Source organism: Epinephelus fuscoguttatus, linkage group LG14, assembly GCF_011397635.1.
Source record: "Epinephelus fuscoguttatus linkage group LG14, E.fuscoguttatus.final_Chr_v1".
Taxonomy (NCBI): domain Eukaryota; kingdom Metazoa; phylum Chordata; class Actinopteri; order Perciformes; family Serranidae; genus Epinephelus; species Epinephelus fuscoguttatus.
The window spans coordinates 40,196,344-40,220,646 of NC_064765.1; the positions used below are offsets into that span (position 1 = coordinate 40,196,344).

General features: G+C 41.6%; 2 protein-coding genes across 8 annotated transcripts in view; one reads left to right on the forward strand and one right to left on the reverse strand.

Annotated features, from left to right (window-relative positions):
• Positions 1 to 24,303, forward strand: part of LOC125900970 (uncharacterized) — a 674,134-nt gene that overhangs the window by 627,208 nt on the left and 22,623 nt on the right. The window lies entirely within an intron of this gene.
• LOC125900990 (uncharacterized) lies at positions 12,770 to 23,680 on the reverse strand. 7 transcript variants are annotated; one of them, XM_049596339.1, is made up of 8 exons: positions 23,443 to 23,680; positions 21,750 to 21,825; positions 18,614 to 18,775; positions 18,475 to 18,526; positions 17,213 to 18,160; positions 16,558 to 16,710; positions 14,558 to 14,647; positions 12,770 to 14,169 (listed from the first exon to the last, which is right to left on the reverse strand). In XM_049596339.1, exons 5-8 carry the CDS (start codon positions 17,315 to 17,317, stop codon positions 13,864 to 13,866), a joined length of 654 nt encoding a protein of 217 aa, XP_049452296.1. In that variant the 5' UTR covers positions 17,318 to 18,160; positions 18,475 to 18,526; positions 18,614 to 18,775; positions 21,750 to 21,825; positions 23,443 to 23,680; the 3' UTR covers positions 12,770 to 13,863. The 7 variants fall into 7 exon arrangements, with proteins under 7 accessions (XP_049452296.1, XP_049452295.1, XP_049452293.1 ...); XM_049596338.1 differs by having other exon boundaries at positions 18,614 to 21,362; XM_049596336.1 differs by having other exon boundaries at positions 21,750 to 21,828.

The following is a 24,303-nucleotide window of genomic DNA, read 5'->3' on the forward strand; positions in this document are numbered from 1 at the left end:
GCATGCTGAATATTGGCTGTCAGCGTGCGGCTTCCCAGGGTGGTAGGGTGAATGCCATTGTGTTTGAAGAAAGTGGGACAGTTCCAGAAAAGATTAAAATTGTCCGCGAAGTTGAAGCCTCGAGTGCAGCAGGCAGGCCTGAGCCAGGTGTTTAGCAGGAGCAGTCTGGAGAAGCGCGTGTCCCCACAACCAAGTGTGGGAATGGGACCAGAGATAAAAACGGACTTTCCACAAGTGCGTAGGAAGTCCAGGAGGGAGGTGAAAGCACTTCTGGTCAACTCAGAGGCACCCCGTGCCAGGTCGTTGGTCCCTATGTGCACCACGATGCGGGTAATGGAGAATGGGAGTGACTGCAGCAGCCCAGGGAGTTTTTCCAGGATTACCGGGACTGTGGCTCCGGGGAAACAACAGGTGGTGGCATTGAAGAAGCAAATATTCCTTGTGATGGAGTCTCCGATGATCAGGGTGGTTGGACGGAAGAGTGGGCGAGGAAGGGTTTTTGCCTAGTTGGATGGTGGGGAGCCAGTGTCCGGGCCGTGCGCTGGCCGCAGGATCAGTGACCAGGCAGGGCCGGACAGGTGTTGCGGTGGATCAACCGTTTCGGCCCCAGGAGGAGGAGAGTCTGCCGGTGGCATGGGGTGGAGGACGCCTCCGGAGCATCTGAGGATGGCTTCCTTCAGGAATTTGTGACGTGAAGCAGAAGGTAGTTGTCCGGGAGGAGAGCTGGCGATCTGGGACCACCGATCTGGAGCGGGGAGACAGCACACCAGCAGCCGCTGAGGCACCGGGGACCGCGGGCCGTCGGAAGCCGCAGGGACGCCATCAGCCACAGGTGTAGGACCAGCTACCCCAGATGTGGAGCCACCTGAGCCCGAAGGCGAAGCACCAGTAGCCGCAGGCGGAGAGGGGCCAGCGGCCTTTCCAGAGCCAGGCGTTGCACAACCACCACCAGCCATGTGCAGAGAGCTAGCAGCAGGGCCTGCCGGCAGCGAGGCGATGATCTGGGTTGTCTGCTAGTGCCTCGAAGCGGTTGGAGAGGCTCAGGCGAGGAGGAGAGGCAGTCGCATCCTTGAGTCTCTTTCTGTCGCGGATCACAACTTCAGCCCAGGATGTCTGGAGGCTGGGTGTGGAGGAGGAGGAAGGACGCGGACAGGTGGAGGTATCCCATGGGGTGGTGTCCTGGAGGGCCGCTTTGAGGGAGACAATGTGCAAGGACTGTTCGTGAGCCAGGTCCAGGCAGGAGGTCAGCATGGCCTGTTTATCTTGCAGTTCCTGAAAGAGTCAGCGGATGTCTTCCTTACAGGGGCAGTAAGTGAAATTGTTCAATCAATCAATCAATTTTATTTATACAGCCCAATATCACAAATCACAATTTGCCTCACAGGGCTTTACAGCATACGACATCCCTCTGTCCTTATGACCCTCGCAGCGGATAAGGAAAAACTCCCCCAAAAAACCCCTTTAACGGGGAAAAAAAAACGTAGAAACAGTAGAAACCTCAGGAAGAGCAACTGAGGAGGGATCCCTCTTCCAGGACGGACAGATGTGCAATAGATGTCGTACTGAACAGATCAGCATAACAAATTAACAGTTATCCACATGACACAATGAGAGAGAGAGAGAGAGAGAGAGATGCAGGTAATGACAGTAGCTTACAACAACATTATTGAAAGTAATAATATTATAGTTATAGTTCTGGCTACTGTGGTACAATATGTTGAAAGTATGTATTAATATCTGGCAGTATACATGTGTGACAATAGTCGTGTATAATAACAGTAGAAGTATGACTAATGACTAATGATGGCAGCAGCAGCAGCAGGAGGCATCTGGCAGGACCACGGCAGCAGCACAACCACACACATCACGCTGTCCAGGCACCGCTGCGATATGATTTAATCTGAGAGACAGTGGAGCACAAAGGCTCCGGAGAAGAAGCCGAGTTAGTGACATCCAGAATGGCCGAGTTAGCAAGATGCAGTAATAGAATATGAGAGAGACAGAGAGAGAGAAGAAGAAGAAGAAGAGAAGGTGCCCAGTGTATTATAGGGGGGTCCTCCGGCAGACTAGGCCTAAGTCAGCCTAACTAGGGGCTGGTACAGGGCAAGCCTGAGCCAGCCCTAACTATAAGCTTTATCAAAGAGGAAAGTCTTAAGTCTAGTCTTAAATGTGAAGACGGTGTCTGCCTCCCAGACCGTAACAGGAAGATGATTCCACAGGAGAGGAGCCTGATAGCTAAAGGCTCTGGCTCCTGATCTACTTTTGGAGACTTTAGGGACCACGAGTAACCCTGCGTTCTCAGAGCGCAGTGTTCTGGTGGGATAATAAGGCACTATGAGCTCTCTAAGATATGACGGAGCTTGACCATTTAGAGCTTTATAAGTTAACAGTAGGATTTTAAATTCAATTCTGGATTTTACAGGGAGCCAGTGCAGAGAAGCTAAAACAGGAGAAATATGATCTCGTTTCACCGCTAGGTTCGCTGTTGTGCACTGCCTGTAGAGCAAAACAAAGTGTGAGTCATGAGCCACTCCTCCCTCTACCTTTGCTCTCCAACCCCCCCCCCCCCCCCTCCAAACACGCCTTGTCTGTTGTAACAGTCGAATATATGAAATGTGCCTTTAACATGATGTATACTGTGTCGCTTAACAGCAACGTCATCAAGCAGCGCTTGTTAGGATGTCTGTCTGTTGAGAGCGCACCCAAAAACGCTGGTCGGACGTACACCTGTGTGCTCCCATTTTCCTTTAAGTCTCTCAACACAACAGTAATGGTTATAAGTACGTGTGGCAATTATTGAGTTCGTGTGTGAAATTGTAGTAGCCGTACAACCGGGCTTGGTAAGGTTGGAGTGTTTTAAGTGGACGTAAAATAAACGACGAGCATTTGTGAAATCCCACACGTGTGTGAAAGTGAGTTTCTGCCTGACCTCTAACTTCAAAGAGCTACACGGACCCAAAACCATTACACTGTGCCGGAGAGACGAGTACCGCAGCATGGACTGTCACATCCAGACAGTCCCGGTGTTTCTTCCGCAGGCTCCGTTTCACTCAGCTGCCCGACATACCCGCTGCTTCTTACCACATTAACCTGAATAACAAACCAGGGCTCGGTGCTCTGGTTGGATTGAAACGGAGAGCAGCTAGCGGAGGCTTACTGGCTGTGTTAGCAGCTGAGTGAAGTGGAGCATGAAGAGGAAGCACCGGTTAGCCCTCGCTTTCACTGCAGGTAGATTCACTTGCCACAGGGGCAAAGAAATAAAATCTAAACAGCCAGCTTAGTTTAGCAGTTAGCAATGTCTTTCACTCACTCTCGGTTTCTGCTGTGTTTAGCTATTTCCCTGCTTTCCTGTTAGCGTTAGCACTACTCGGCTACCACGCTAACGCTCCAACTCCAACTGAGCCAGGAGCCGGGCTCATGGTCTCACGGTCTCACGGAGAGAGTTGGAACATTAGCATGGCAGCCCATTAGTGCTAACGTCCCCACACTTCTCCGCCAGGCTCAGTGAGTCGGAGCCGAGAAGCGTGGGGATGTTAGCGTAAGCACCAGTCAGCTGCCATGCTAACGTTCCGAGAGCCTGCTTCTCGGCTCTGGCGAGCTCTAGCGTGGAGCCTGGTGGGCTCACAGAGAAGAGAGGAATGTTAGCGTTAGCTCCCAGAGTTAGCACTAGAGCTACTACAGACATTGGAGTAGCTTGCAGCTATGGAGCGCTTCTACCAGCTCTTGTAGTCACTGAGCCTCGCCTCCATTTCAGCAAATATATTGCATTTATTACAGGGACCATCATCATTGAAGTAGGCAGGGGAATAGCTAAACACAGCCCCAAGGCTGCCCACCGGGCTACATTTTACAATGCTAATTACAAATGTTAGCTGAGCTGCCGGGCTACTCACTGAACACATCCGAAACGCATTACCCATTCCTGGGACCGAGCTGCTAATAACTAAAGCTCCGGACATTAACCCATGCTACGATTTTAACATTTTAACAACACAATTTAATTGAATCGACATAGCGACATGTGCCTAACGTTACTGTAACACTAATTAAAACAGACATTTGACTTTATGTTGTACCTATCCAGAAGAAGAAGAGCTAGCTCCGAGTCAGATTGTAGCCCCTTTAGCTCTTGCAGTGCTCTCCACCTTGGAAATGTAAGGCCAATGTTAATCTGAGTTCTGTCCCTTTCTTTATCCGACAACTTCTTCGCCAACAACCGTTGTTTCTTTAGAGGTAATGTCAGATCCTGGTCGTCTTCAGGTGGACGTTCCGCTCTCTGCCATTTAATTTCGAAAATACGTGCTGCCATTGCTCACCGGCCGTAGTCTTTTATAGGGAGGGAGGGCCAAGGGCTCCGAGGGGGGGGGTTCACATGAACGCGCAGCCGGACCGACTTGTAAACAATGTGCTGGAGATCAACACAGAGAGAGGTTGTGTGAGGTCATGCTATACTCCAGATGAAATTACACCTCTAGTTCTTCACATCATAGAAATGATGAATTTCGCTTATTGCTCCTTTAAGGTCTGTAATCTGTTTGTTTGCTTTTGTGAGCATTATGTTGTCACAGGCCATGGATGTAGCATGTTGGCTAGCTTGAGCTATGCTAACTGCTAGGTGCAAGGGTAGGAGGTGCCGGTAGTCAAGGCGGTGGGTAGATGCAGAACTAGGACAACAGTCAATAGAGCCAGCAGTTGTGATGAGGTGGTAAGGGTGTATAGGTACCACTGGAGGGAGAATAGCTTCTTGGATCAGTAACGTATCAGGCACAGAGAGCAAGCTGCTGTGCGCTGCTGTGCTGCTGTGCATGTCTGAAATATATTTAGTACATTTATATTCAGTAGAATAATTCTTGCATTGATATAAAGGTTGAATGATATATTTGTATATGTTAAGGAAGAATACTTATTCTTTTTTTTTTCTTTGCTTTTTTGCAGCTGGTGGCCACCTACTCATGTTGGCGAAAGACCCACTGATGGCCCAGGGCTCTGTTCCACAACATAATAGATGTGTCTGCCATCAATGCATTGATCCTGTGGACCTGGGTGGAAGAAGGGTGACCACTCCCATTAGCGGTGCTTCTTGGAGGAGCTGGGGAGGGCATTAACCCCTCCACTGACAGCCACAAGGCAGCACCTTCCCCACCAGCCAGGTGCTGCTATGGTGGCACAAACCAGAAACAACTACCGTGCCCCTGGCCCTGCCCCACACATCGCAGCCAGGGACAAAAGGAGGCAGTGCAAATACTGCCCAGCCAAAAAACAGGAGGATGATCAAAACCACCTTCCAAAAGTGTGGTGAGCCCACTTGCAAAGACCACACCACAATCATTTGTGGTGCATGGGCACCTTCTGTCTGAACTGGACTCATTCAGTCACTCTGTCACTCACACACACACCCGCACACACACACACACACACACACACACACACACACACACACACACGCATAAAGTATTTCTCTTCTGCTTTGTTGTAAGTGAATGTTCTTTTTGCTGCTGAGAAATAAATATTGCTCTTGTTTAAGGTAAACTTGTATGTTTGCTTTATCTTCTAGAGCAAAATAAGGTAATAAGCTACTAGAAGGTAAAACCTTTGAAGGGTAATAGGACTAATAAAAACTAATGGCCATTTTACATGAACTACAGGTGAGATTCTTCACTAACACAACAATGGCATAAACAAACTGGCATTTAACAGGTTAAAATCCTTAAACTGATGATGGAAATTGTTTTTTAATCAAGACTGAGGTTGGAAAAAAGAAAAAGAAAAAGAAATGATATATTCATATAATGTTTATATTCATATTTGATACACAAATATGTGCATAATGCTAACACAAAGGGTTTAATTTAAAAATCTGACACTGCAGAAAACAAATAAAATTGCATCTGGAAAAAGTTGTTGTTAATCATTGACACATACCAGACTGTGATAACCCCTCCCCAAAAAATCCACTTTGCATTTAGTATTTCATTTCTGATTCATTTATTGTGTTTTTTTTTCTTATAAAAATGACACTGGTATTTTGAAAAACTGGCATTTAATGGGTTAAAATCCTGAAAATGATAACGCAAATGGTTTTTATGATCAGATTAAAGTTGGAATAAAGAAAGAAAAAAAATTGGAAAAATATATTATAATAATATTTATATTCGTATTCATATGTTATACACAAAAATGTGCATAAGGTAACACAAAGGGATTAATTTAAAACTCCACCGTCCGTTTTCCTTACAACACTCAGAAACATCTCTCATCAGCTGAGCCCCACCTAGTATGAATCATCTCTCAATTACTTCAGTGCGCCCCCTTTCAAACTAACACAGGGTCTTCGCCTAGGTAAAGCCAAACCCACCTAGGCAGACAGCCATGCAGCACAGTCGACAGGGAGACCATGTGCCATACAGGATCGCCAATAGAGCTACGTGCTGAGAAAAGTCTATGAGAAAACTTGTATAATGTCTTATGTGGCTCTGGAGCAATGTGTGAAATATAACTTTGGTGATGCCATTGTGACATCACCAGGATTATCTCAGTTTGGCCTTGAAGGATACAGATTTATAACAGACACTGTACGTTATTTGGGTGCAGAGTTTGAAATACACAGGCTTTTACCAGACAAGGAGGATCTAACAAAACAGATGCATTATGGGAAGTGTAGGATTGAGTGTTGTTCAAAATCTCAGCATCTGCTGCTTCAGTTTTGCCCATTCCTTTCTGAATCGGCCTCTCAGATGTCCCCTAATCTTATTGTTATACTAGATTGCTGGAGTAGCCCTTTAGGATTATAATCACATTGAAGAACTAAGAACATGGTGCATGCCAAGTCATGTATGTCAAAACGAAAATGTGTGTGTGTGTGTGTGTGTGTGTGTTTGCTGGTCCACTGATGATATCCTGTGTGTACTGCCATCACAGCAGCTCCCTTCCACTCTCTCACTCACTCCACTCCTCTGCTTGTCACTGGACACCGGCCTTCACCAAGGGCACCGTGGCAATGAGATCAATGACCCCCCACCCCCCCCCCACCCCCCTCCCCACCCCCACCCCCACCCCTCCGGCCCATGGCCCAGAGCCCAGATGAGTGTTCAGGGGCAGAGCTGATCGATAAGGAGAGGCTGAGATATGCCATTACAGGTGAGGCCAGGCCCTGTGCCATCCTAGCTGCTCCTCGCTACAGCTCCCTGCCCATTCAGCAATATCTGAGCATATTGGGGAGGCAGTAAAATGAGATGGCTCATTTATTCTTTCAAGTGTTTTTGAGGTCCTGGGAGGATTTAGGGATCGTTAGGGCATCTATCGTCGGTCTACCACACCCTGCCTTGACATTGTCTGTGGCTTGGTCAAATGAAATTGCATATCAAACTCAATAATTCCAAATTTCTTATTGCTACTTTACAGCTACGCTCCTACTGACCCTTGTAAGAAACAATGCATCATTGTTGAGCAGTGTCAGACTGAAGTTTCCTGGTAGAAAAACAGGGAAAAAAAATCTATCATCTTCAGGTCAAGAGAGTTCTTATCACTAAGTCTGTTCTCCTAGTGTCTGTTCTGCCCACACAAACACCTTCCTTCCCTCTCTATAACCATGCCAAGGCTTAACAGTGAAGTATCCCTGCCTTTTCTCTCTGCTCTCCCCACTTTGCATCCAGAGGAGCAGCCAAACAAACGGCTGCAGCACCTGTCAAACGTCTCTATGTCCTTTTGAGTTTGACTCAGAATAATAATGGTAATGATGGGTGACGTGGGAGTGGGTAGTTATTGCTGTTAAGGCAAATAATAGCTCTTAATGCCAGCGCTAATGGGCAAAAAATAGATTCCCTTTTTATCCAGAAGGAGAGCAGTTAAGAGCACTTGTGTGTCCCTGTGTGCCGTAAAGACCCCAGACTGGCTGCTGCCCGCAGCTAATGGCTGTGGCATCGTTGTCGACTAAGTGGCATCGCAGAGCTGGGTGACTGCCCGTTTTGTCCACAACTTATACCGAATTTAGGTGAACAAGGTTCATTTAAGAAGTACTCCACTACTGGGAAGATGGTGTTTTCATAAAACTGGGCTATATGTGCAGTAGAAAGACACAAATACTTTCGACAATAGTGCTTCCGCTGGTGGGTGATGTAATGCAAGCTTGCCCATTTTGACACTGGAAACAATTTGACGGATGGCTGGTAACAAATGATCTCATATTCAGTGGTCTAAGGTAAGGGCCCTAGTGCACGCTATTATGACGGGCCCAATAGTGTATGTTACCGTGCGCATATTGTCTGGTCACATGATCAGAGACTTGACAGTGGATTACATCAACATACAGTACATATTGCATACGACATCTATTGCATGTGTGTCCATCCTGAGAGAGGGATCCTGCCTCAATTGCTCTTTCTGAGGTTTCTACCAATTATTTCCAAAGTTTTTCCTCATCTGCTGTGAGGGTCCCAGGACAGAGGGATGTCATATGCTGAAAAGCCCAATCCATGTACCCTTCATTCTTTCCTTCTTTCGTTTTTCCATTTCCGTATGTATGTGTATGTATAGGGTATCCATCCTTATAATACGGGATCATCCCTTAGCTACTAAATCAATACGGGACGCGATTAGTCCCGTAGTATTTTCATGCACTCTCTAATGCATAATGTAGGCTGACCAAACGTCCTCTTTTGCCCGGACATGTCCACTTTTCACGTCCTGTCCGGGGGGTGTTTATATATTGATGATAATGTCCGATTTTCCGTGTGTGTGTGTGTGTGTGTGTGTGTGTGTGTGTGTGTGTGTGTGTTAGAGTGCGGCACGGGCTGCATATTTCTGTCCGAACCCGACAGTCATTCTGTTTTGTTCTGTCCAAAACCGAACCGAGCCCGACATTATTTCATTATTAAAGCACTGAGTTTGTGTCACACAGTTGTTATGGTAACGGGCTATTTAACAGGCCGGGCGTGCGCCGTGGGTGCTCTGCGGAGAGGGAGACCTCCGTGTTTGAGACGCGACCAGGCGGCTGGAGGTCCGAGGCTTCCAGCGAGGGGAGAGGTAGAAACAAACAGCCAATGTGTGTGTGTTTTTTCAGGTGTTGTCACATAAATAACAGTCTCCAAGCAATAAACAGGACAGACAATAGGATTTTATTTATTTTTACACTACATTTTCACTGAAAGCTGACCGAATCCGACCCGAGCCCAAATACAATTTATACATTTTTGACCAAACCCGGCCCGACCCGTCAGGTAGGCCTGCCGTCGAGACCCTTCAGGCTCGGATCGGGTAGCCACACTCTAGTGTGTGTATGTGTCCCCTGTCTATAGGGGCCTATCTGAATTTCTGTCTGAGAGATATTATTTTGTATTTTCTATCCATACATATAAACTTTAAATATATTAAAATTATAAGGCATCTTTGAGTAAGCTGAGAGTATCATTTAAGAAGGCTATGTCGTGGCCGGCCGAATGTCCTCTTTTTTGGACATCAAAATATGGTCACTCTAGCGTAATACATACATACATACATACATACATACATACATAACACGCTTAGTATTTTACAAATTCAAGTTTCTTTTATTTGATAAACGTGGTGCTGATATGCAAAAATTAACTAAATGACTGTGGGGCAGCGGGCAAGTAATATAATCATCACACTTTTACACACGGTAACCACCCCCCCGCCTGGCATAACAACTTCTCTGGCGGAAACCCTGCAAATACTTAAGGAGAGAAAGAGGAAAGTCTGCATAGGGGCCTACCTTGTAAACCAGCTGTGCAATGAACAAGAAGCTCTGGCCTGACACCTCATGCAACAGCCTAATAGCATAATGGATTTCAGTCATCGCTACAATTACACTGACAGGAGAAACCATATGCATTTATACAAGTGAGGGGGCACAGTGAATGAAGTGGGGGGCACTGCTCCCTGGTGCCGCCTCGTGAAGCCGACTCTGGGTATATCCATCTAGTTAACTATACCTACCTTAGGGTTGTTACACATATGTAAGGTTTAATGCTTTATCGTTAACTGGCCAATTACGTGACAATGCATTTCAGGCAATTTTACAGGGCAACGAGTAATGTAATGAGTATTGTAACTAATTACTTTCTCCAGGGAGTAATCAAGTAAAGTAAGGGATTACTTTTTTTACTAAGTAATGTGTAATGTGTAATACATTACTTTTTTGAGTAACGACCCCCAACACTGCTCATAGGTGCCCATTTTCCGCCCAACACATTGTCGAAGGGTCCACTCTCTGTATGGGGCCTTCCCACCTCACGGCCCCAGTGCAGTTAAACACTTTAGTTAAAATACGTGTCTGAAAACATTTTAAGTGAGAAATAGGCATTGCAGTAACAGAATCTTGGTTCATATTTTATAAGGATTGCCTAGTTTTACCATTTGTTTTTATTGTTTGTTGTTTTGTTTGTTTTTTTTTTTTTTTTTTTTTTTTTTTTTTTTTACAGTGCAGCAAACTATGGTGCCCACTTCCTGTTCAATGATTCTCTTATTACAGTCAAACAGTAGACTAATATATGTTTTAGAAGACATTTCAAGTGAGAAATAGGCAATACAGTGAGATAATCATAGTTTATATTTGATTTGCCTGGAATTACAGTTTTAAAGAGCGTGAGAGAGAGAAAGGGAAGGGTCTCTCTCTAGACCTGCTTCTACACTCTTTGTGTCCGTGATGGTGGGCATACAAAAATGTGGAAGCACAATCTGTAGTTCAAGCAACAGCCCTAGAGCCAGTGAAAATCTACATTTAAACTGGTGGATGAGCAGGGTTTTGGTTAGATGGAGGGGATTTTACCACAGTTCATTTACACATACTACCCGCATTGTTAAGATACAGAGCTGTTTAAAATTTGGTAAAGTATCCCTTAAAGCACTTTAGAGACAGTAAGTCAAGTGTGACAAGTGATACTGGCCAGATTTTCTTCCTGAAGATTTCTGCACAGTACTGTATATGATGCTGTTCTTTTTTACTGTCAGGTCCTGAACACAAACAGAGGCATCCTGTTTGTCTTTCTCACAGTGACATATACGGTGTTGGGCTCATTCCTCTAAAATTGTAATATATTACTCGTTACTCTTTTTAAAAGTAATGTTATTACTTATTACTCCCTGCCAACAGTAATTCGTTACACTACTTGTTATATTACTATTCAGTTACATTCCATAAAATTGGTAATTGCATATCTCCTAGACATTCAAAGGTGTGCCTCTGTGTGAATGTCAAGGGTAATCACTGATAGGCTAAGGCTATTTTTTTTTACCTGGGGGTTTTCTGTTATGCCTGTCTGGTCTACGGAATATCCGTAATAATGAGCTGAAAAATGTGAGACTTTATCCACACTAAAAAAACAAAACATTTAATGGTTATGAGCTGAACCAGTGATTCTTTATTTGGTTATTTCTTGTTTGTCGACTCTTTGGTGGTTTTGGTACATCTGATCTGATCGCATTCTGATTATTTCGTTCTTGTTGTCCAGAAGGGTTGATGTGTTGAAGCCAACCAAGACAAATATCATGGACACCGAGGGCTGTAAATTGAACTTTTATTTTTAATAGTAAAAACTTAAAAAGTAAGAGTGGTTAGAACCAGAAAAGTTTCTAACTTCTTCTTACCCCTTGTGAACATGAATGATACTGAGATGCTCATTTGTTGCTAATATGTTGCTGAGGACCCTGTTTGTTTTTGGTTTTATTGCTTATAAGTTTTATTTTGCATTTCTGTTGTATTGTTTTAATATGTTCAACAAATTGACTAAAAAAGAAAATGAACAAAAAGACTGTTGAGGAAATATGTTAACAAGTACTGTTAAATGTTACAAGCCTTATGTCAGATGCTAGAGTTGCATTTTAATTGTATGTACATTTAATTCATTTTTAAACACATGCAAATGTCTTTCCAGTATTTTTCTACAATCTACTGAGCATGACTGTATAGTAATATTGGTAAATATCAGTATATGTTTTAAGCTGTTTATTAAGTATTTTGGCATTCAATTTTAACATATATTCCCTGCAGTATATGGCTTAATTACATGTATTATTTGCCTATACACTTTAAGACACATAAGTGGTAGCAATTTCATCATTTTTAATTTTACCACACTGTAAAATCTAACATGTTTCAACTTAAAAATATGAGTGAAAGGGCTGCCTTAAAATTCTAAGTTAAGTGAAAAAAAATAATTTGTTATCTTGATTAAATATTCCTTGTGTAAACATCTGCGTTAGTTTGGTTGATTTAGATTTCATAATTGATTTAACTCCTTCGGGTAGTTGTTTTAACTTGCAAATCTATTTCAGTTTAATTAAAATGGTCAGTTGTGTAAACCTTTTCTTTCAGTTAAGTTGACTTGGATTTGTTAATTGATTGAACTGCTTAGGATAGTTATTTGAATTTGCAAATCTATTTTAGCTTAATTAAAAGTGTCAGGTCATTTGAATTAAATTAATTAATCTATTGAACTTATCTGAGATTTCTTTGAACTTAAACATCCATTTCAACATAACTAATGTAGCCTGTTGTAATAACTTTGTCTTAGTACAATAGATTTAAATTTGTACATTATTCAACTCCATTTCCAGTTTAAACTTCCAACTCCATTTCTGATTGGCCATTTAACCTAATCATCCAAAATCATGCTTAGCAAAACCTAATCAAAATTATTTAAATTAAAAAAAGTGATTCAACAAAATAAATATTACAGTAACCTGTAATTAATGGCTATAGCAAGTTTGTTTCAAAGAGAAATAAGACAAACAATTACCATGCAACCAGTTAAACATTTATTGCTGCATGCACTTTGTCAACAGTCAAGATTTACTCAACCTCCTTAACATTTACAGCATTGCAAGTATTATGTGACAATATTGCCATCTAAGAGAATGAATGGCTTTACATATGCTCATCTGGCTGTCACTAAAAATGAAAATGCTGTCAGTGGAGGGCCACAGAAAGATCAAGGATGACATTCACATCCAACACCATAGGCCATATTTGAACAGATCAAGACTTGCTCAACCCCCTGCATAAAATTAAAACATTTCAAGTATCAGTTTGTCAATACTTCCAAGAATGAGTGGCTTTACATGTGTAACATTTTCTTAAACTGCACATATGCCTGTCACCATAAAACTGAAAATGCTAAAATAGCAACAAATAAACAGCACTGTCCAGCAACATGCACACACTACTCAGCATCTAACATTTGTTGAACGTAAAATCTCAACCAATTCCACAGGACTAATCGTTAAAATTGCTGTCTTGAATACAAAGACAACACTATGCAAACGACGCAAAAATTTGAACCAAAAAAAAAAAAAAATTCAAAAACTATGAATGATCGTGAGGATCTTTGAAAAGGAACAGAGGTCCATACAGTATACTGTAGTTACTCAGAGGAACTTAGCAAGTGTCATGGCAATAGGTCCATCTTTTGCCTTGAACATAGACTTTATAAACTGTCGGCAGTTACATCTGTATGGAAGCCCATTTCCGTCTGTTAAGGAAAAAATGCTCCCATGGTAAGCCAGTGGAAATTCTGACTCTCATAATTTCGATTTTTTTAAACTCGACTTTTTAATCTCAGAATTTCGACATCAATTCGACTTTTCTTGTTCACAATTTTTCAATCAATTCGACTTTTAAACTCACAAGTTCGACTTTTTTTAATCTCATAATTTCGATTTTCTATGGGGGACATTTTTTCTTTTACTGGCAGAAATTGGCTGCCATGTGTCTGCTTATTTAGTAATGTACAAAACAGAACAATTAGCATTTGCAAATACTACAAAATAGATAACAAAATAAGAACTTGACTTGAATACCAGAAAGTTTTAACACTCAGGCATGAGATGAGTCATCTGAGCACAATCTCACATGGTTTTCTGCAGGAGTCTGTTTCTAAAACGATGCACAAGTGAGGAACACTGTCCTCCACCGATGTTCATCAGGACCTTCTGAATGACTTCAAATGTGTACCTTAGTTCCTTTGGATAGTCTATGTTGAGAGCAAAAAGAAGACCCATCAGCAAGGCAATGGCACGTGGGATGTCCTTCAGATCAGACAGGATCACTGCTTCCTCAAGGACCACTGACGTGTCAATGATGTCTTCTCCGTCCTTCACCATCACAACACCAACTTTCATCCCCTCTGTGAACGTGTCCTCATCATCTGTGGCCTACACAAGATTTCAAAGAAAGCAAAAATATCTTACCATCTTTAATTGTTCTAGCAGTGTATATATGTTGGCAGCTATAAGAACAGAAACAGGGTTACCATTTCAGTCATGTTAATACCAATCATCATCATCATCATGGCCACAGAACAAAGAGTTCCATTTGCTGATTTAGACCAAACCTGGTGTCAAATGTGAATCAATTTTATCTAAGCCGGACAGATCTTTTCAACCATTTTTGTGAAGGAATGGAATGCATATTTTTGTCTAACACCTACAGAAAGCACATTTATTATATATATTTTAGTAGGTATCACGATGCAGGCCCTACAGGCCATTTTAACTTAACTTATTCTTGACCACTGTAATAAAGAAATTAAACAATGCTTACCTCGACAGTCTTAAAGAAACAGGAGGGACCGTCCTTGAGAAAGTGAGGAAGGCCCAGCAGAAGAACTGTCCTCTTTTGTTGTATGGAGCTCTGTTTAAAAAGAAGAAAAAAACAGAACAAATACCAATTATTGTTTGAGTACTATCTGCTTGTAAACAGTTAAAAATATTACTAAACTGTGTTTCAGCATTCCACCAAAATGTAAATCACTGGAATATGAAAAACCAGAACAAGGCCAGTTATTTTAATGTGATCAATATTACCATTTGGTCATGCTAATTATAACATGCAAGCAAAAAAAAGGTATCCATTCTATAATGAATTCTAGAAAAGATGAAATAATGTAGGCTACTAATTGTCCAGTCACAAATCATGACAAGTGCTTGGGGGCTTATGGCACAAACACACAGGGGGCGAACCGCCCCCTGGGGCCTGTTCCAGTAAGCAGGTTTAACAAACTGAGTCTCAAAATTTTAATTTTAATTTTAATTTAAGACTTCTTACAAGTAAAAATAAGACATTAAGACATTTTATGGCCTTACATTTTTAAAATCAAACGTAATACTTTTAAAGACTTTAAGGATCTGCTGTGCTTATCAGTGTTTTCTAGATTCCAGATTCGCTCACGGATGGAACATATGGAACATATGAAACCATTGCTGGTGATTGTGAGCCAGCAGCAGAGCTCTGTGCCAGGGCGCTATCTATACGAACAGCACAACTGATTAACATGGGTGTCGAATGTAAGTAGGCGGCCTCCGGTCTGTCCCCGCCGTTAGGCAGTATCATGTATTAAGGTATACCACAGTATTAAGAAGTTCATTCATTGGTTAATTCAACTGATATGAGCTGTCTATGACTATACTGTAGTGCACAATTAGTGTCAAAGGGAAATCTATATATAAAATGGAGAGAATGAGAGCTCCCCAAAAGTCAAACCAGAACATCTCGATTGCCCCCTGGTGGCTGGCTGCAGTACAGGTCATGCCAGGGACACACAGGATGCTGAAGTGCCGCGAAGCCCTGCGAAATGTCAATCCTGGTGCGAACAGAAGCCCTACTATTTACATTAGATGTGCATTTCTTCTCGCCTGCCAACTGCACTTTCGTAATCACACAGGAAGCTGATCTTTATAATAAACAAATTAACTATGAAGTTAAAGTTAAGTTTGCATGTCATGAAGCATGACATGCAAATTTCATTCATCGTTTCAGAATCAGATTGTTTAGATCATACATAATATATCACTTACATGGTTTACATGATTACTGTATTTTCTGGCCAGATTCACTTGCAGCCCTGGGAAAAAAACAGAACACACTGCGAAACTATCGCTGCAGATCACGAGTCACCCACGGAATGCCGCGAGACATTTGGTATGGTCAGTCCAATTTGTTAACATGAGCACTGACTGAAAGTGGGCAGGGCTTCGGGGGACTTTGGCATCTGGTGTGGCTGAGCTGTCACAAACCCAGCCCCCTCCATGTCCAAATGGTCCAAACAAAGAAGTCAAAGTACAAATCAAATGAATTTTTCCCCATTTTTTGGTTTTTAATTAGCTACTTGATGCAATAAAAAGCAGGTTTTTATGTCATGACTGACAGCTCAGCTCTGCTCATGACCGAGTCTACCAGCTGTATGGGCGGGAACTCAATACCTTGGTTCCGACCCTGATCGCTACTGCACAGACTCTGGCTCCAAATAATGTCACCAGCGCAAGATGGCAGCACTTGTATCTGGGATATTTAGGCTTCATTTTGGACAGTGGGAGGAAGTGGAGACGAGCTGTCAATCTTTATTCATGTCAGTGATTGCAACACAGGACTCCCTATTTGGGGTTCAGATCTGAGGATAAAAAAAGCCATCCAACACAGAACAAGCTGTGTGCACTATTTTACATCTGTACTGCAGATCAGGAAGGAAGTTCCACAAATATGGTGTGGAAGATGCTAACAACAAATGTGGGAGGCATGGATGAAAAACAAACATTAACACTTACGTCATCATTGAGACATCTCATCAGCCTGGTCAGGTCCACTATGCCACTCTTTGCTTTGTACAGCTCAAGGAACCTTGCCAGATACTGGTCCAGCCCAGCGAAGAAGGAGCCCTTCAGATCAACAGATGTAAGGCGAGCAAATTCTGCTTCAATCTGTGGATGTGGATTTAAAAAAAAAACAAAAAACAACACAGTCAAAGAGTATGCTTTTAATTAGTACTCAAACTGGACACTTTGATTTTATTTAAGTTTAAAAAGATAGTTTTGATTATTTGAAGTGGGGTTGTATGAGGTACTTATTCATAGCTAGTGTAGTAGCTACAGTAGATGCTGGTCAGCACACCCCCAGTTTGGAGAAGCAGAGACAAGCACCAGCAACAAAAGGTGCAAAAGGTCCACCATAAAAACAAAAAAATACTTTACCATGCCACCAGACAGCCTTTTCTGATGGGAAAACACACAAGTCACACAAGGGTTAAGTGGTGAAAATATTCTTAAGTGTACCTTGCTTAGCTTCTGACACCAGCACCTCTGCTGTACTGTATGCAATACAATGACTATGGGTAAATATTTCATACAATCACACTTCAAATAATCCAAACTATCCCTTTAAGAGCAAAATTTCATTTAAGAAAACCACTCAAAAACACTTTACCTGCCGTTCAGAGAACAAGGCTGGCCACCTGTCTTTGACTTGTGCCACAAGGGGTTCATCTTCAACAATCTCCTTCCTCCATAAAGGGAATGTGTTACTCATCATTTCACCAATTTGCTTCTAGTCAACCTTTCTTTTCTTCATCTCACTGACCATGTCAGATCTCTCTATCTCAAGGTCACTTTGGGCTTTCCCTTCTGGAAAATCTGGCAGGAAGTTCACTTCTGACTTTATGGCCCTCTTTAGTCTTTTTGAACTTGTTGATCCAGAGGTACGTGCATTGACTATGAGCTCGGAGCATCCAGCCACTCGCATCTTCTGCCGGAAGTTGCCCATTTTGAATTTTAAACTGAACTTCCAGCAATACCACCCACTGACAGACCCTGGTTCCTTCAAACAAGGATGCTTGTTGATGAGAGCTTGGGCCACATGATCATACTCATCACGTGATGGGTAGGGATTGTGAGCATATATGGCTTCTGCTAACTTGTCTAAGATGTCCGATTTCATGTCTTTTGAAATGTCAAGAAGGGTCCCATCTCTATGTAGGCTTCATTTCCTTGCTTCAGTTTCAACTCAAGATCAAAAGAAAAAGCAGGAATGACAAATGGTTGAGGCAGCTGACGAGTTTGGGTACCACTGGGGCCCTCCTCGAAGGAAGATGATGACAGGCTTGCTGTGTCTAGAGTTGAGTCTGTGTGGTATGATTCAGAAGACTTGGTGTGCACTTTCAAAGTTGCTTTATCTTTAGGAAGCTCCGACATGCTACTTAAATTGCACAGTTCATTATCAAATTCAGGGTCTTGATACTGAATCACAAGGTCGTCCTCCAGTCCCAGTTTGGTCTTCAGGATTGAGCAGAAATCATCAACAGTCTCAGGCAAGTTGTCAATGGTAACCCTTCTAATGTCATTTTCGCTCAAGATGATGTGCAGCAGCATGATGAAACTGTCTCAAAATTGAAAAAAAAAAATCCACAGATGTTACATAATTTCACAATTGGATTGAGTGTGGTCATAATCAGATTGAGTGTGGTCATATTAACAACAGTACTCATATTATGATCGGGTCTTTTAAGTGTCTCAGTTATTTGTTTGTGCATGGAAGTATCATCCTGAACTCAAACTTGTTAATATGTGCACTGAAATGAAAAGAGGTTCTGTGATGCACATGTACTGCTCAGGTAGGCAGTGTGCACCAGGTGTATGTCATTCCATGAATATCACTTAATTAATGAACTATAAAAAACTCTTATAACATACCTTTTTTGTTAAAGACAAGACAGAAGCTGTAAGCTGATGCTCCAAACTCCAACTGTGAAAAAATAGAAATTACATTTTTAACAAACTGAAAAACATGGGTGCAAAAGTGGGAGGGGGCTTATGAGCTACAAAACAATACCTCAATGTACAAGAAACGCCTTCGGTGAAACCATGAGTCGGCCCTGCACAGTGTATGCTGACAATGGAATGTAGTGGTTCAGGTCTTCAGGTTCAGCTACCATCAGTTGAGCAGGGTCTGTCTTGCAGACTTCGTAGCATCTGAGGCGTTCCAAATACCAAGCTGAGAAAGGTTCAAGAAGAAAGAATAGCTTGTTGCATACAAGCAACACATGGACAATGTTACAAAAATCAGGAAGTCCACTTGTGCTTCCAACTGACACGAACATTCCCTTGGTGTATCTTGTTCCATGTATGTATGCGGTTGTGGCCAGAGATACACTGCTCAGAGTTCTACATTTCTTCTCAATCACTTGCTTGACAGAGGAGGCCACAATGTCCAGGGAAACAATTGATACTCCTTTTACTTCCACTGTTGGTTTAAACAGGCTGGGCATGTCCAGGTAGTATGCCAACATAAGCTCGTGTCTAAGGGACAGAGTCTCTAGAATGTTTTTGAAATTATTGACATCACGAACCACTTTCTTGAAAAAGCTATGCTTAGCTTCAAAACGTAATGTCCAAAAATCAACCAGTGGTCCAAAGCAGCGGATTAAATGAGCATAGTGTTCCAGAAAATGGTGTTTAGGCTTGAGTTTCAGGCCTGGAAACACGATCAGTAACAGTTTTCTGTGCTCACTTATTTTGGCATCAAGGTAACACAAGCTTTCATCTGTAAAACTGGAGGATGCCAAAAGTTCCACAATGTCTTTAAGTTCCAGAATTACAGACCATGCGTCATCATCTTCAGGAACAACATCACCTATGAGCAGAGGCAGCAACCTCAAAAGAGTCCAATTCTCACGACCGTTGCCTCCAACAGTTTCACTCACAAGTACTTTTTCTGGAATTTTCTGTGGACGGTTAACTCTGTCAGAAAATTTATAGGCGAAGCGCTGTATGGCAGTGTTCAAATAATCCAATGTGAAGTACTTCTGTCCAATGAATTTTTTCAAACACAAACAGAGCTCAAAAGGGACAATACCTTCTAGAAGGTCGTGTAAAAAGTCAGGAGGAAAACCTGTTATACAATGAAAGTAAGATAATTTGTTCAATACACAGTCTCTTTTCACTCCGTCAACACTTTTCAAGCGCTCATTCTCCCTCAGCCTGGAAACCTTCTCATTGTAGGACTCTTTGGTTCTCAATACAAATGACTTACTTTGTACAGAACAACTCTGAATATCACTATGACTGGCTTAACAAAAACGACAAAACTTGTCAACGTTAAAGGACTCCTGAAACCCAGCAAATGAATGTGCTCCCAAATTATCAGATGATACATACAACACTGTATCCCTAACACTGGTTCCCAACCTGCTAATGTAAATACCTTGGTTTTCAAGCAGTTGGAGATCTCTCAAAAGTGGTTCTACAATCCTGTCATATCCAAATGTTTTAGCATCAACACTTTTACACAAGAGAGCAAGATATATGCTAGACAGTGATGATCTATATTTAACAGGTAAATTTGCTATTACCCAGTATATTGCGCACAATTTATGTTTTTTTCTTGAGGTGCCTAAAGGGTTACAGACTTCAAAATCATCAATATACAGACCTAAAGAAATAGTCTGATCTTCCCCAGACAGAAGTGGGTTCTCTTTAAATTATGATCCATCAAATGTGGTCTTGTAATGACCAGGTAGTGATTCTGTATTGGCTTCTTCTAAAACTTTGTCAATAACGTCACCCCTATTTAACAATCTTTGCAGCGTTTTTAGAACTGGGACATAAACAAAGGTTTTCTTTAATGGCAAGTCTAAAACATACTCAACTGGGTCTATGACACCAAATTTTTCTTTGAAATAGGATAACCTTTTTTGATCTGATCCCAGACACCCACTCTGGGAAATGGAGCTGAGTGGATTGAGGCTGTGGAAGGCATCTGTTACCAAAGTTACAGTGTTTTCATTAACGTTACAATTGTGCTGCCTTAAGACCTTTTTTACTGTATACTCATTTAGTTCACCAATCAAAACACCAATGTCTTAAAATTCACTGACTATTTCTTGAGTGGCTAATTTGGAAACGTGCAGGACTGCTTGCATTCGCAGAAGTAACGATGCAAGCCTTTCCTGAATTTTTTCAGTGGCGTCATGGTACTCTGGTTCATTATCAGAATTATCCTCAAGTGGCACATGAAAATCATTGTCAGCAACATGTGACTGTGATTCAGCTGTTTCACATTCTGCCAATTCACATTCTTGGACAGTGATCTCTGTCTTTAAGTCTTTTAAAGTACAATGTGGGTGACAACGAGATTTATGTGATGTAAAACTAGAGAAAACATTTGACTTGAAAAGACAGTAATTAAAAGGACAGGTAACAGTCTCCCTATTCCTCAGGTGCTTCCCAAGATGAGCAATATATGGTTTTAGGCCGACTGCCTCTTCAAAGTCACACAACAAGCATTTTACTTTAAAGCCAACAAGTTTACTACTCCGTTCTATGAGCCCCTGATCTCTCAAGTGGACCTGCAAGGATTTTTTAGATCTGAAATACTGTGCACAGTCTTTGTATATGCAGGGTAGTGGACAATTTCTTCCGTAATGTCTGTGGCTACTTTGGTAATGTTCAATGATTCTCTTACGATTTCCACAAAAAAAAAAAAAGTACAAAGTTTACAAGTCCACTTCATTCAACATTAAAAAAAAAACAAAGAAGAAACAAAGGACAGAAGAAAAAGCCACAGTTGTCATCACATAGACCTATGGAAAAAGATTATACAAAAAAAAAAACCACTCAGTTATGAATGCTATTACAACCCTGAGCCTTTTTTTCTTTCACATTTCCTGTTTCGACTTTAAACAATGTTTTTCTGAGCTTTCATTTCATATTACTTGTTCTAGCACCCTTTCTATAACCCCCTGTGATCCCCTCACAACAACCCGTGATATCCTGACCCTCAGATTAAGAACTGCTTGTATAATGCACTGACATGAACATCTCAATTAATAATTTGTTGGTTGCATATCTGAACATTTCATTGATGCTCGCATGCAAGTTTCAAGAGCACTTTATTACTACTTAAAGAGATAATTCAGATTATCTGAAGTGTGGTTGTATGAGGTACTTATCCATAGTCAGTGTATTACCTTTTATAGATGGCGTTCAGCAGGGCCCGTTATGGAGAAGCAGTAGGAGTACCGGTGCAGGAAGCTCCGCAATGTACTGCTGTGGACAGTCAGCAACAAAGTTTAACATCTAAAGAGATGAAATTTTAAAATTAAAGGAAAAAAAAAAAAAAAAAAAAGATAAACATGTAAATAAAATAAATATCAAATTCAACATGTTCACAACAGTAAAATATTATAAAACAACTTCTCACCTATGAAATATTCCTCACCGCTTTTTTTTCATTAGTACATCCAAAGCAGCACAAACGTCTGGCATTTACTAGGGATGTGCGCGTAAATGGTGCTTAACTTGCTAGTCAGTGCCAGAAACACAAGTTGGTTAAACTAATTATTATTTTATCAATGTACATGCCAGTTAAGTGTTGTGTCTAAGATGCAGCCGGCCGCCACTAACCGGGGATTCAGACCAACAGATGGCAGCCCCACTCTCCCCGTGCTGAAGCCCTTGTGCTCTGGATGATGTTAACCCAGTGAAGGTGGAAAGTGGGACACATGACATCTTGTATAACCAGCACAGTTTAGCAGTATTCTTATCTAGAAAATGATTATCAGGTTGTATGTACGCTGTGTCAGAAGAAACTGGAATATCAACACTCGACCAAAGCAATGTGTAACCGCATTCAGCACAGGCATGTAGGCTTTATGTAGCAAGAAAAGAAGGCTGCTGGTGCTATAACACTGCTAACGTTAGCCACACTCGGCAAATAACACAATGTGATTAACAGTTTAAAATGGCTTTTAATACACGCAACACTTGTTTTTTCAGATAATGTTTTAAATCAATTGTGCTCTTTTTGCTCAATTGTTTTGCTTAATTTTATTTTATTTTTTACTTTTAGACTAGTTGACTAGACATTAAAATTTTTCCACTGCAGGTGTGTGTGCAGCGCACACCCTCGCCCCCCACCACAAGCTTTCTCAGCTTAATTAGTCTAATAAACATTACTCACAAAACGTCAAGAAATGAAATATTCGGACACTTACTTTCCTTGTTTAACAGAAAAAATACAACAGATGATGACAGATGACATCTCGCAAAACCAGTGCAGTTTAACAGTAGGCCTATTCAAAATCGGGTTGTATGTAGGCTGTGTCTGAAGAAACTCGACCGAAGCAACGTGTAACCGCATTCAGCAGAGGCATGTAGACTTTATGTAACGTTAGCAAGAAAAGACGGCTGCTGGCGCTATAGCACTGCTAACGTTAGCAAGAAAAGACAGCTGCTGGTGCTATAGCACTGCTAACGTTAGCCACACTCAGCAAACAATGTGATTAACAGTTTAAAATGGCCATTAATACCCACGCGCTTAATGGTTTCTTTTTACTTGTAGATTAACAGTTGACTAGACATGTTAAATTTTTTCCACTGCATGTGTGTGTGTGTGTGTGTGTGTGCGGCGCACTACCCCCCCCACAGCGAGCTCGTTAACGTTACGTGCCACAAGCTTTCTCAACTTAGTCTAATAAATAAACTCACAAACGTCAAGAAATTAAAGATTCCTAATTACTTTCCTTATCAAACAGAAAAATACAACAGTACACCTTCTGAATTCTAGTTTCTCTTATGCACTTATCAAAGACTAGCTTAGTTACCTTGTTAAACTACCACAAAACATATCTAAACTCAACAGAAAAACAAAAGAAAACTCACCAAAAACGTCTTGGCTCGTTTTTCCACTGCTCCGGCAATCACCGTCTGTGGTGTCGTCGGAATAAATCCTTAATTCACAGAGTCAAATAGATGTTAAAATAGTTTCAACTCCGAAACAAAATGTCGTTGACGATGGCCTCCAGGTTGCGTCCGAAAGGGGTATGGGAGGGACGGAGCACATGTTATGGACCTGCAGCTGCCCATAATGCATTTCAAGTCACAAAAACGTGATGACGCAGGCGTTTTAATCCCGGCACTGTCTCCAAAGTCAAGTTGACATGCATTACTAATTCAGTTGGACATGGATTTTCAATTTAGCATTTATTTTGTAGTTGAGACATTTTTAACTAGTAATTTCATGTTATTATAACAACCTCAGTAATCGTTTGTCCTACTGACATAGGATAATATGTTAAAATAACAAACAGGCAAAATCACATTTTACAGTGCACTAATTGTCAGAAAACACGTCATCATAATTTCTATTTGCTCAAAGTGTAGTTTAATAATGACGACACACTCTCCTATAACATTAAACCTTTACCTTTCTGAAAGTGTTGGCCTCTTCATCAGTAACTCTCAAGTGTAGTTCTAGTTTGACTTTTAGTGTAATTCCTACAAGGGATTCTGAGACACTTGATAAATGCAGGCCATAGTCTCAGAAACATACTGTTATTCCAAAATATAAACATATGCACACATGCAGACAATATGCATTTTGCAGTTTGAAAACATGGAATAGCTTTCTAGTTTGTGTGTCACTTCCAATGTCAGCAGTTCTTTTCTCACATGTCCTGGTTTACTGGCTGGCTGTTCTTGCCCAGCCTGCCTCCTCTTGTCCTTGGCTGGCTGGTAACAGAG

Coding starts and splice junctions, on each gene's coding strand:
- LOC125900990 (XM_049596339.1), bottom strand. CDS start 17,317: ATGATGAGTAACACATTCCCTTTATGGAGGAAGGAGATTGTTGAAGAT. Junction 16,711..17,212: donor CCTTGTTCTCTGAACGGCAG/GTAAAGTGTTTT, acceptor CCACATCCACAG/ATTGAAGCAGAATTTGCTCG. Junction 14,170..14,557: donor GTTTCTTTAAGACTGTCGAG/GTAAGCATTGTT, acceptor AATCTTGTGTAG/GCCACAGATGATGAGGACAC.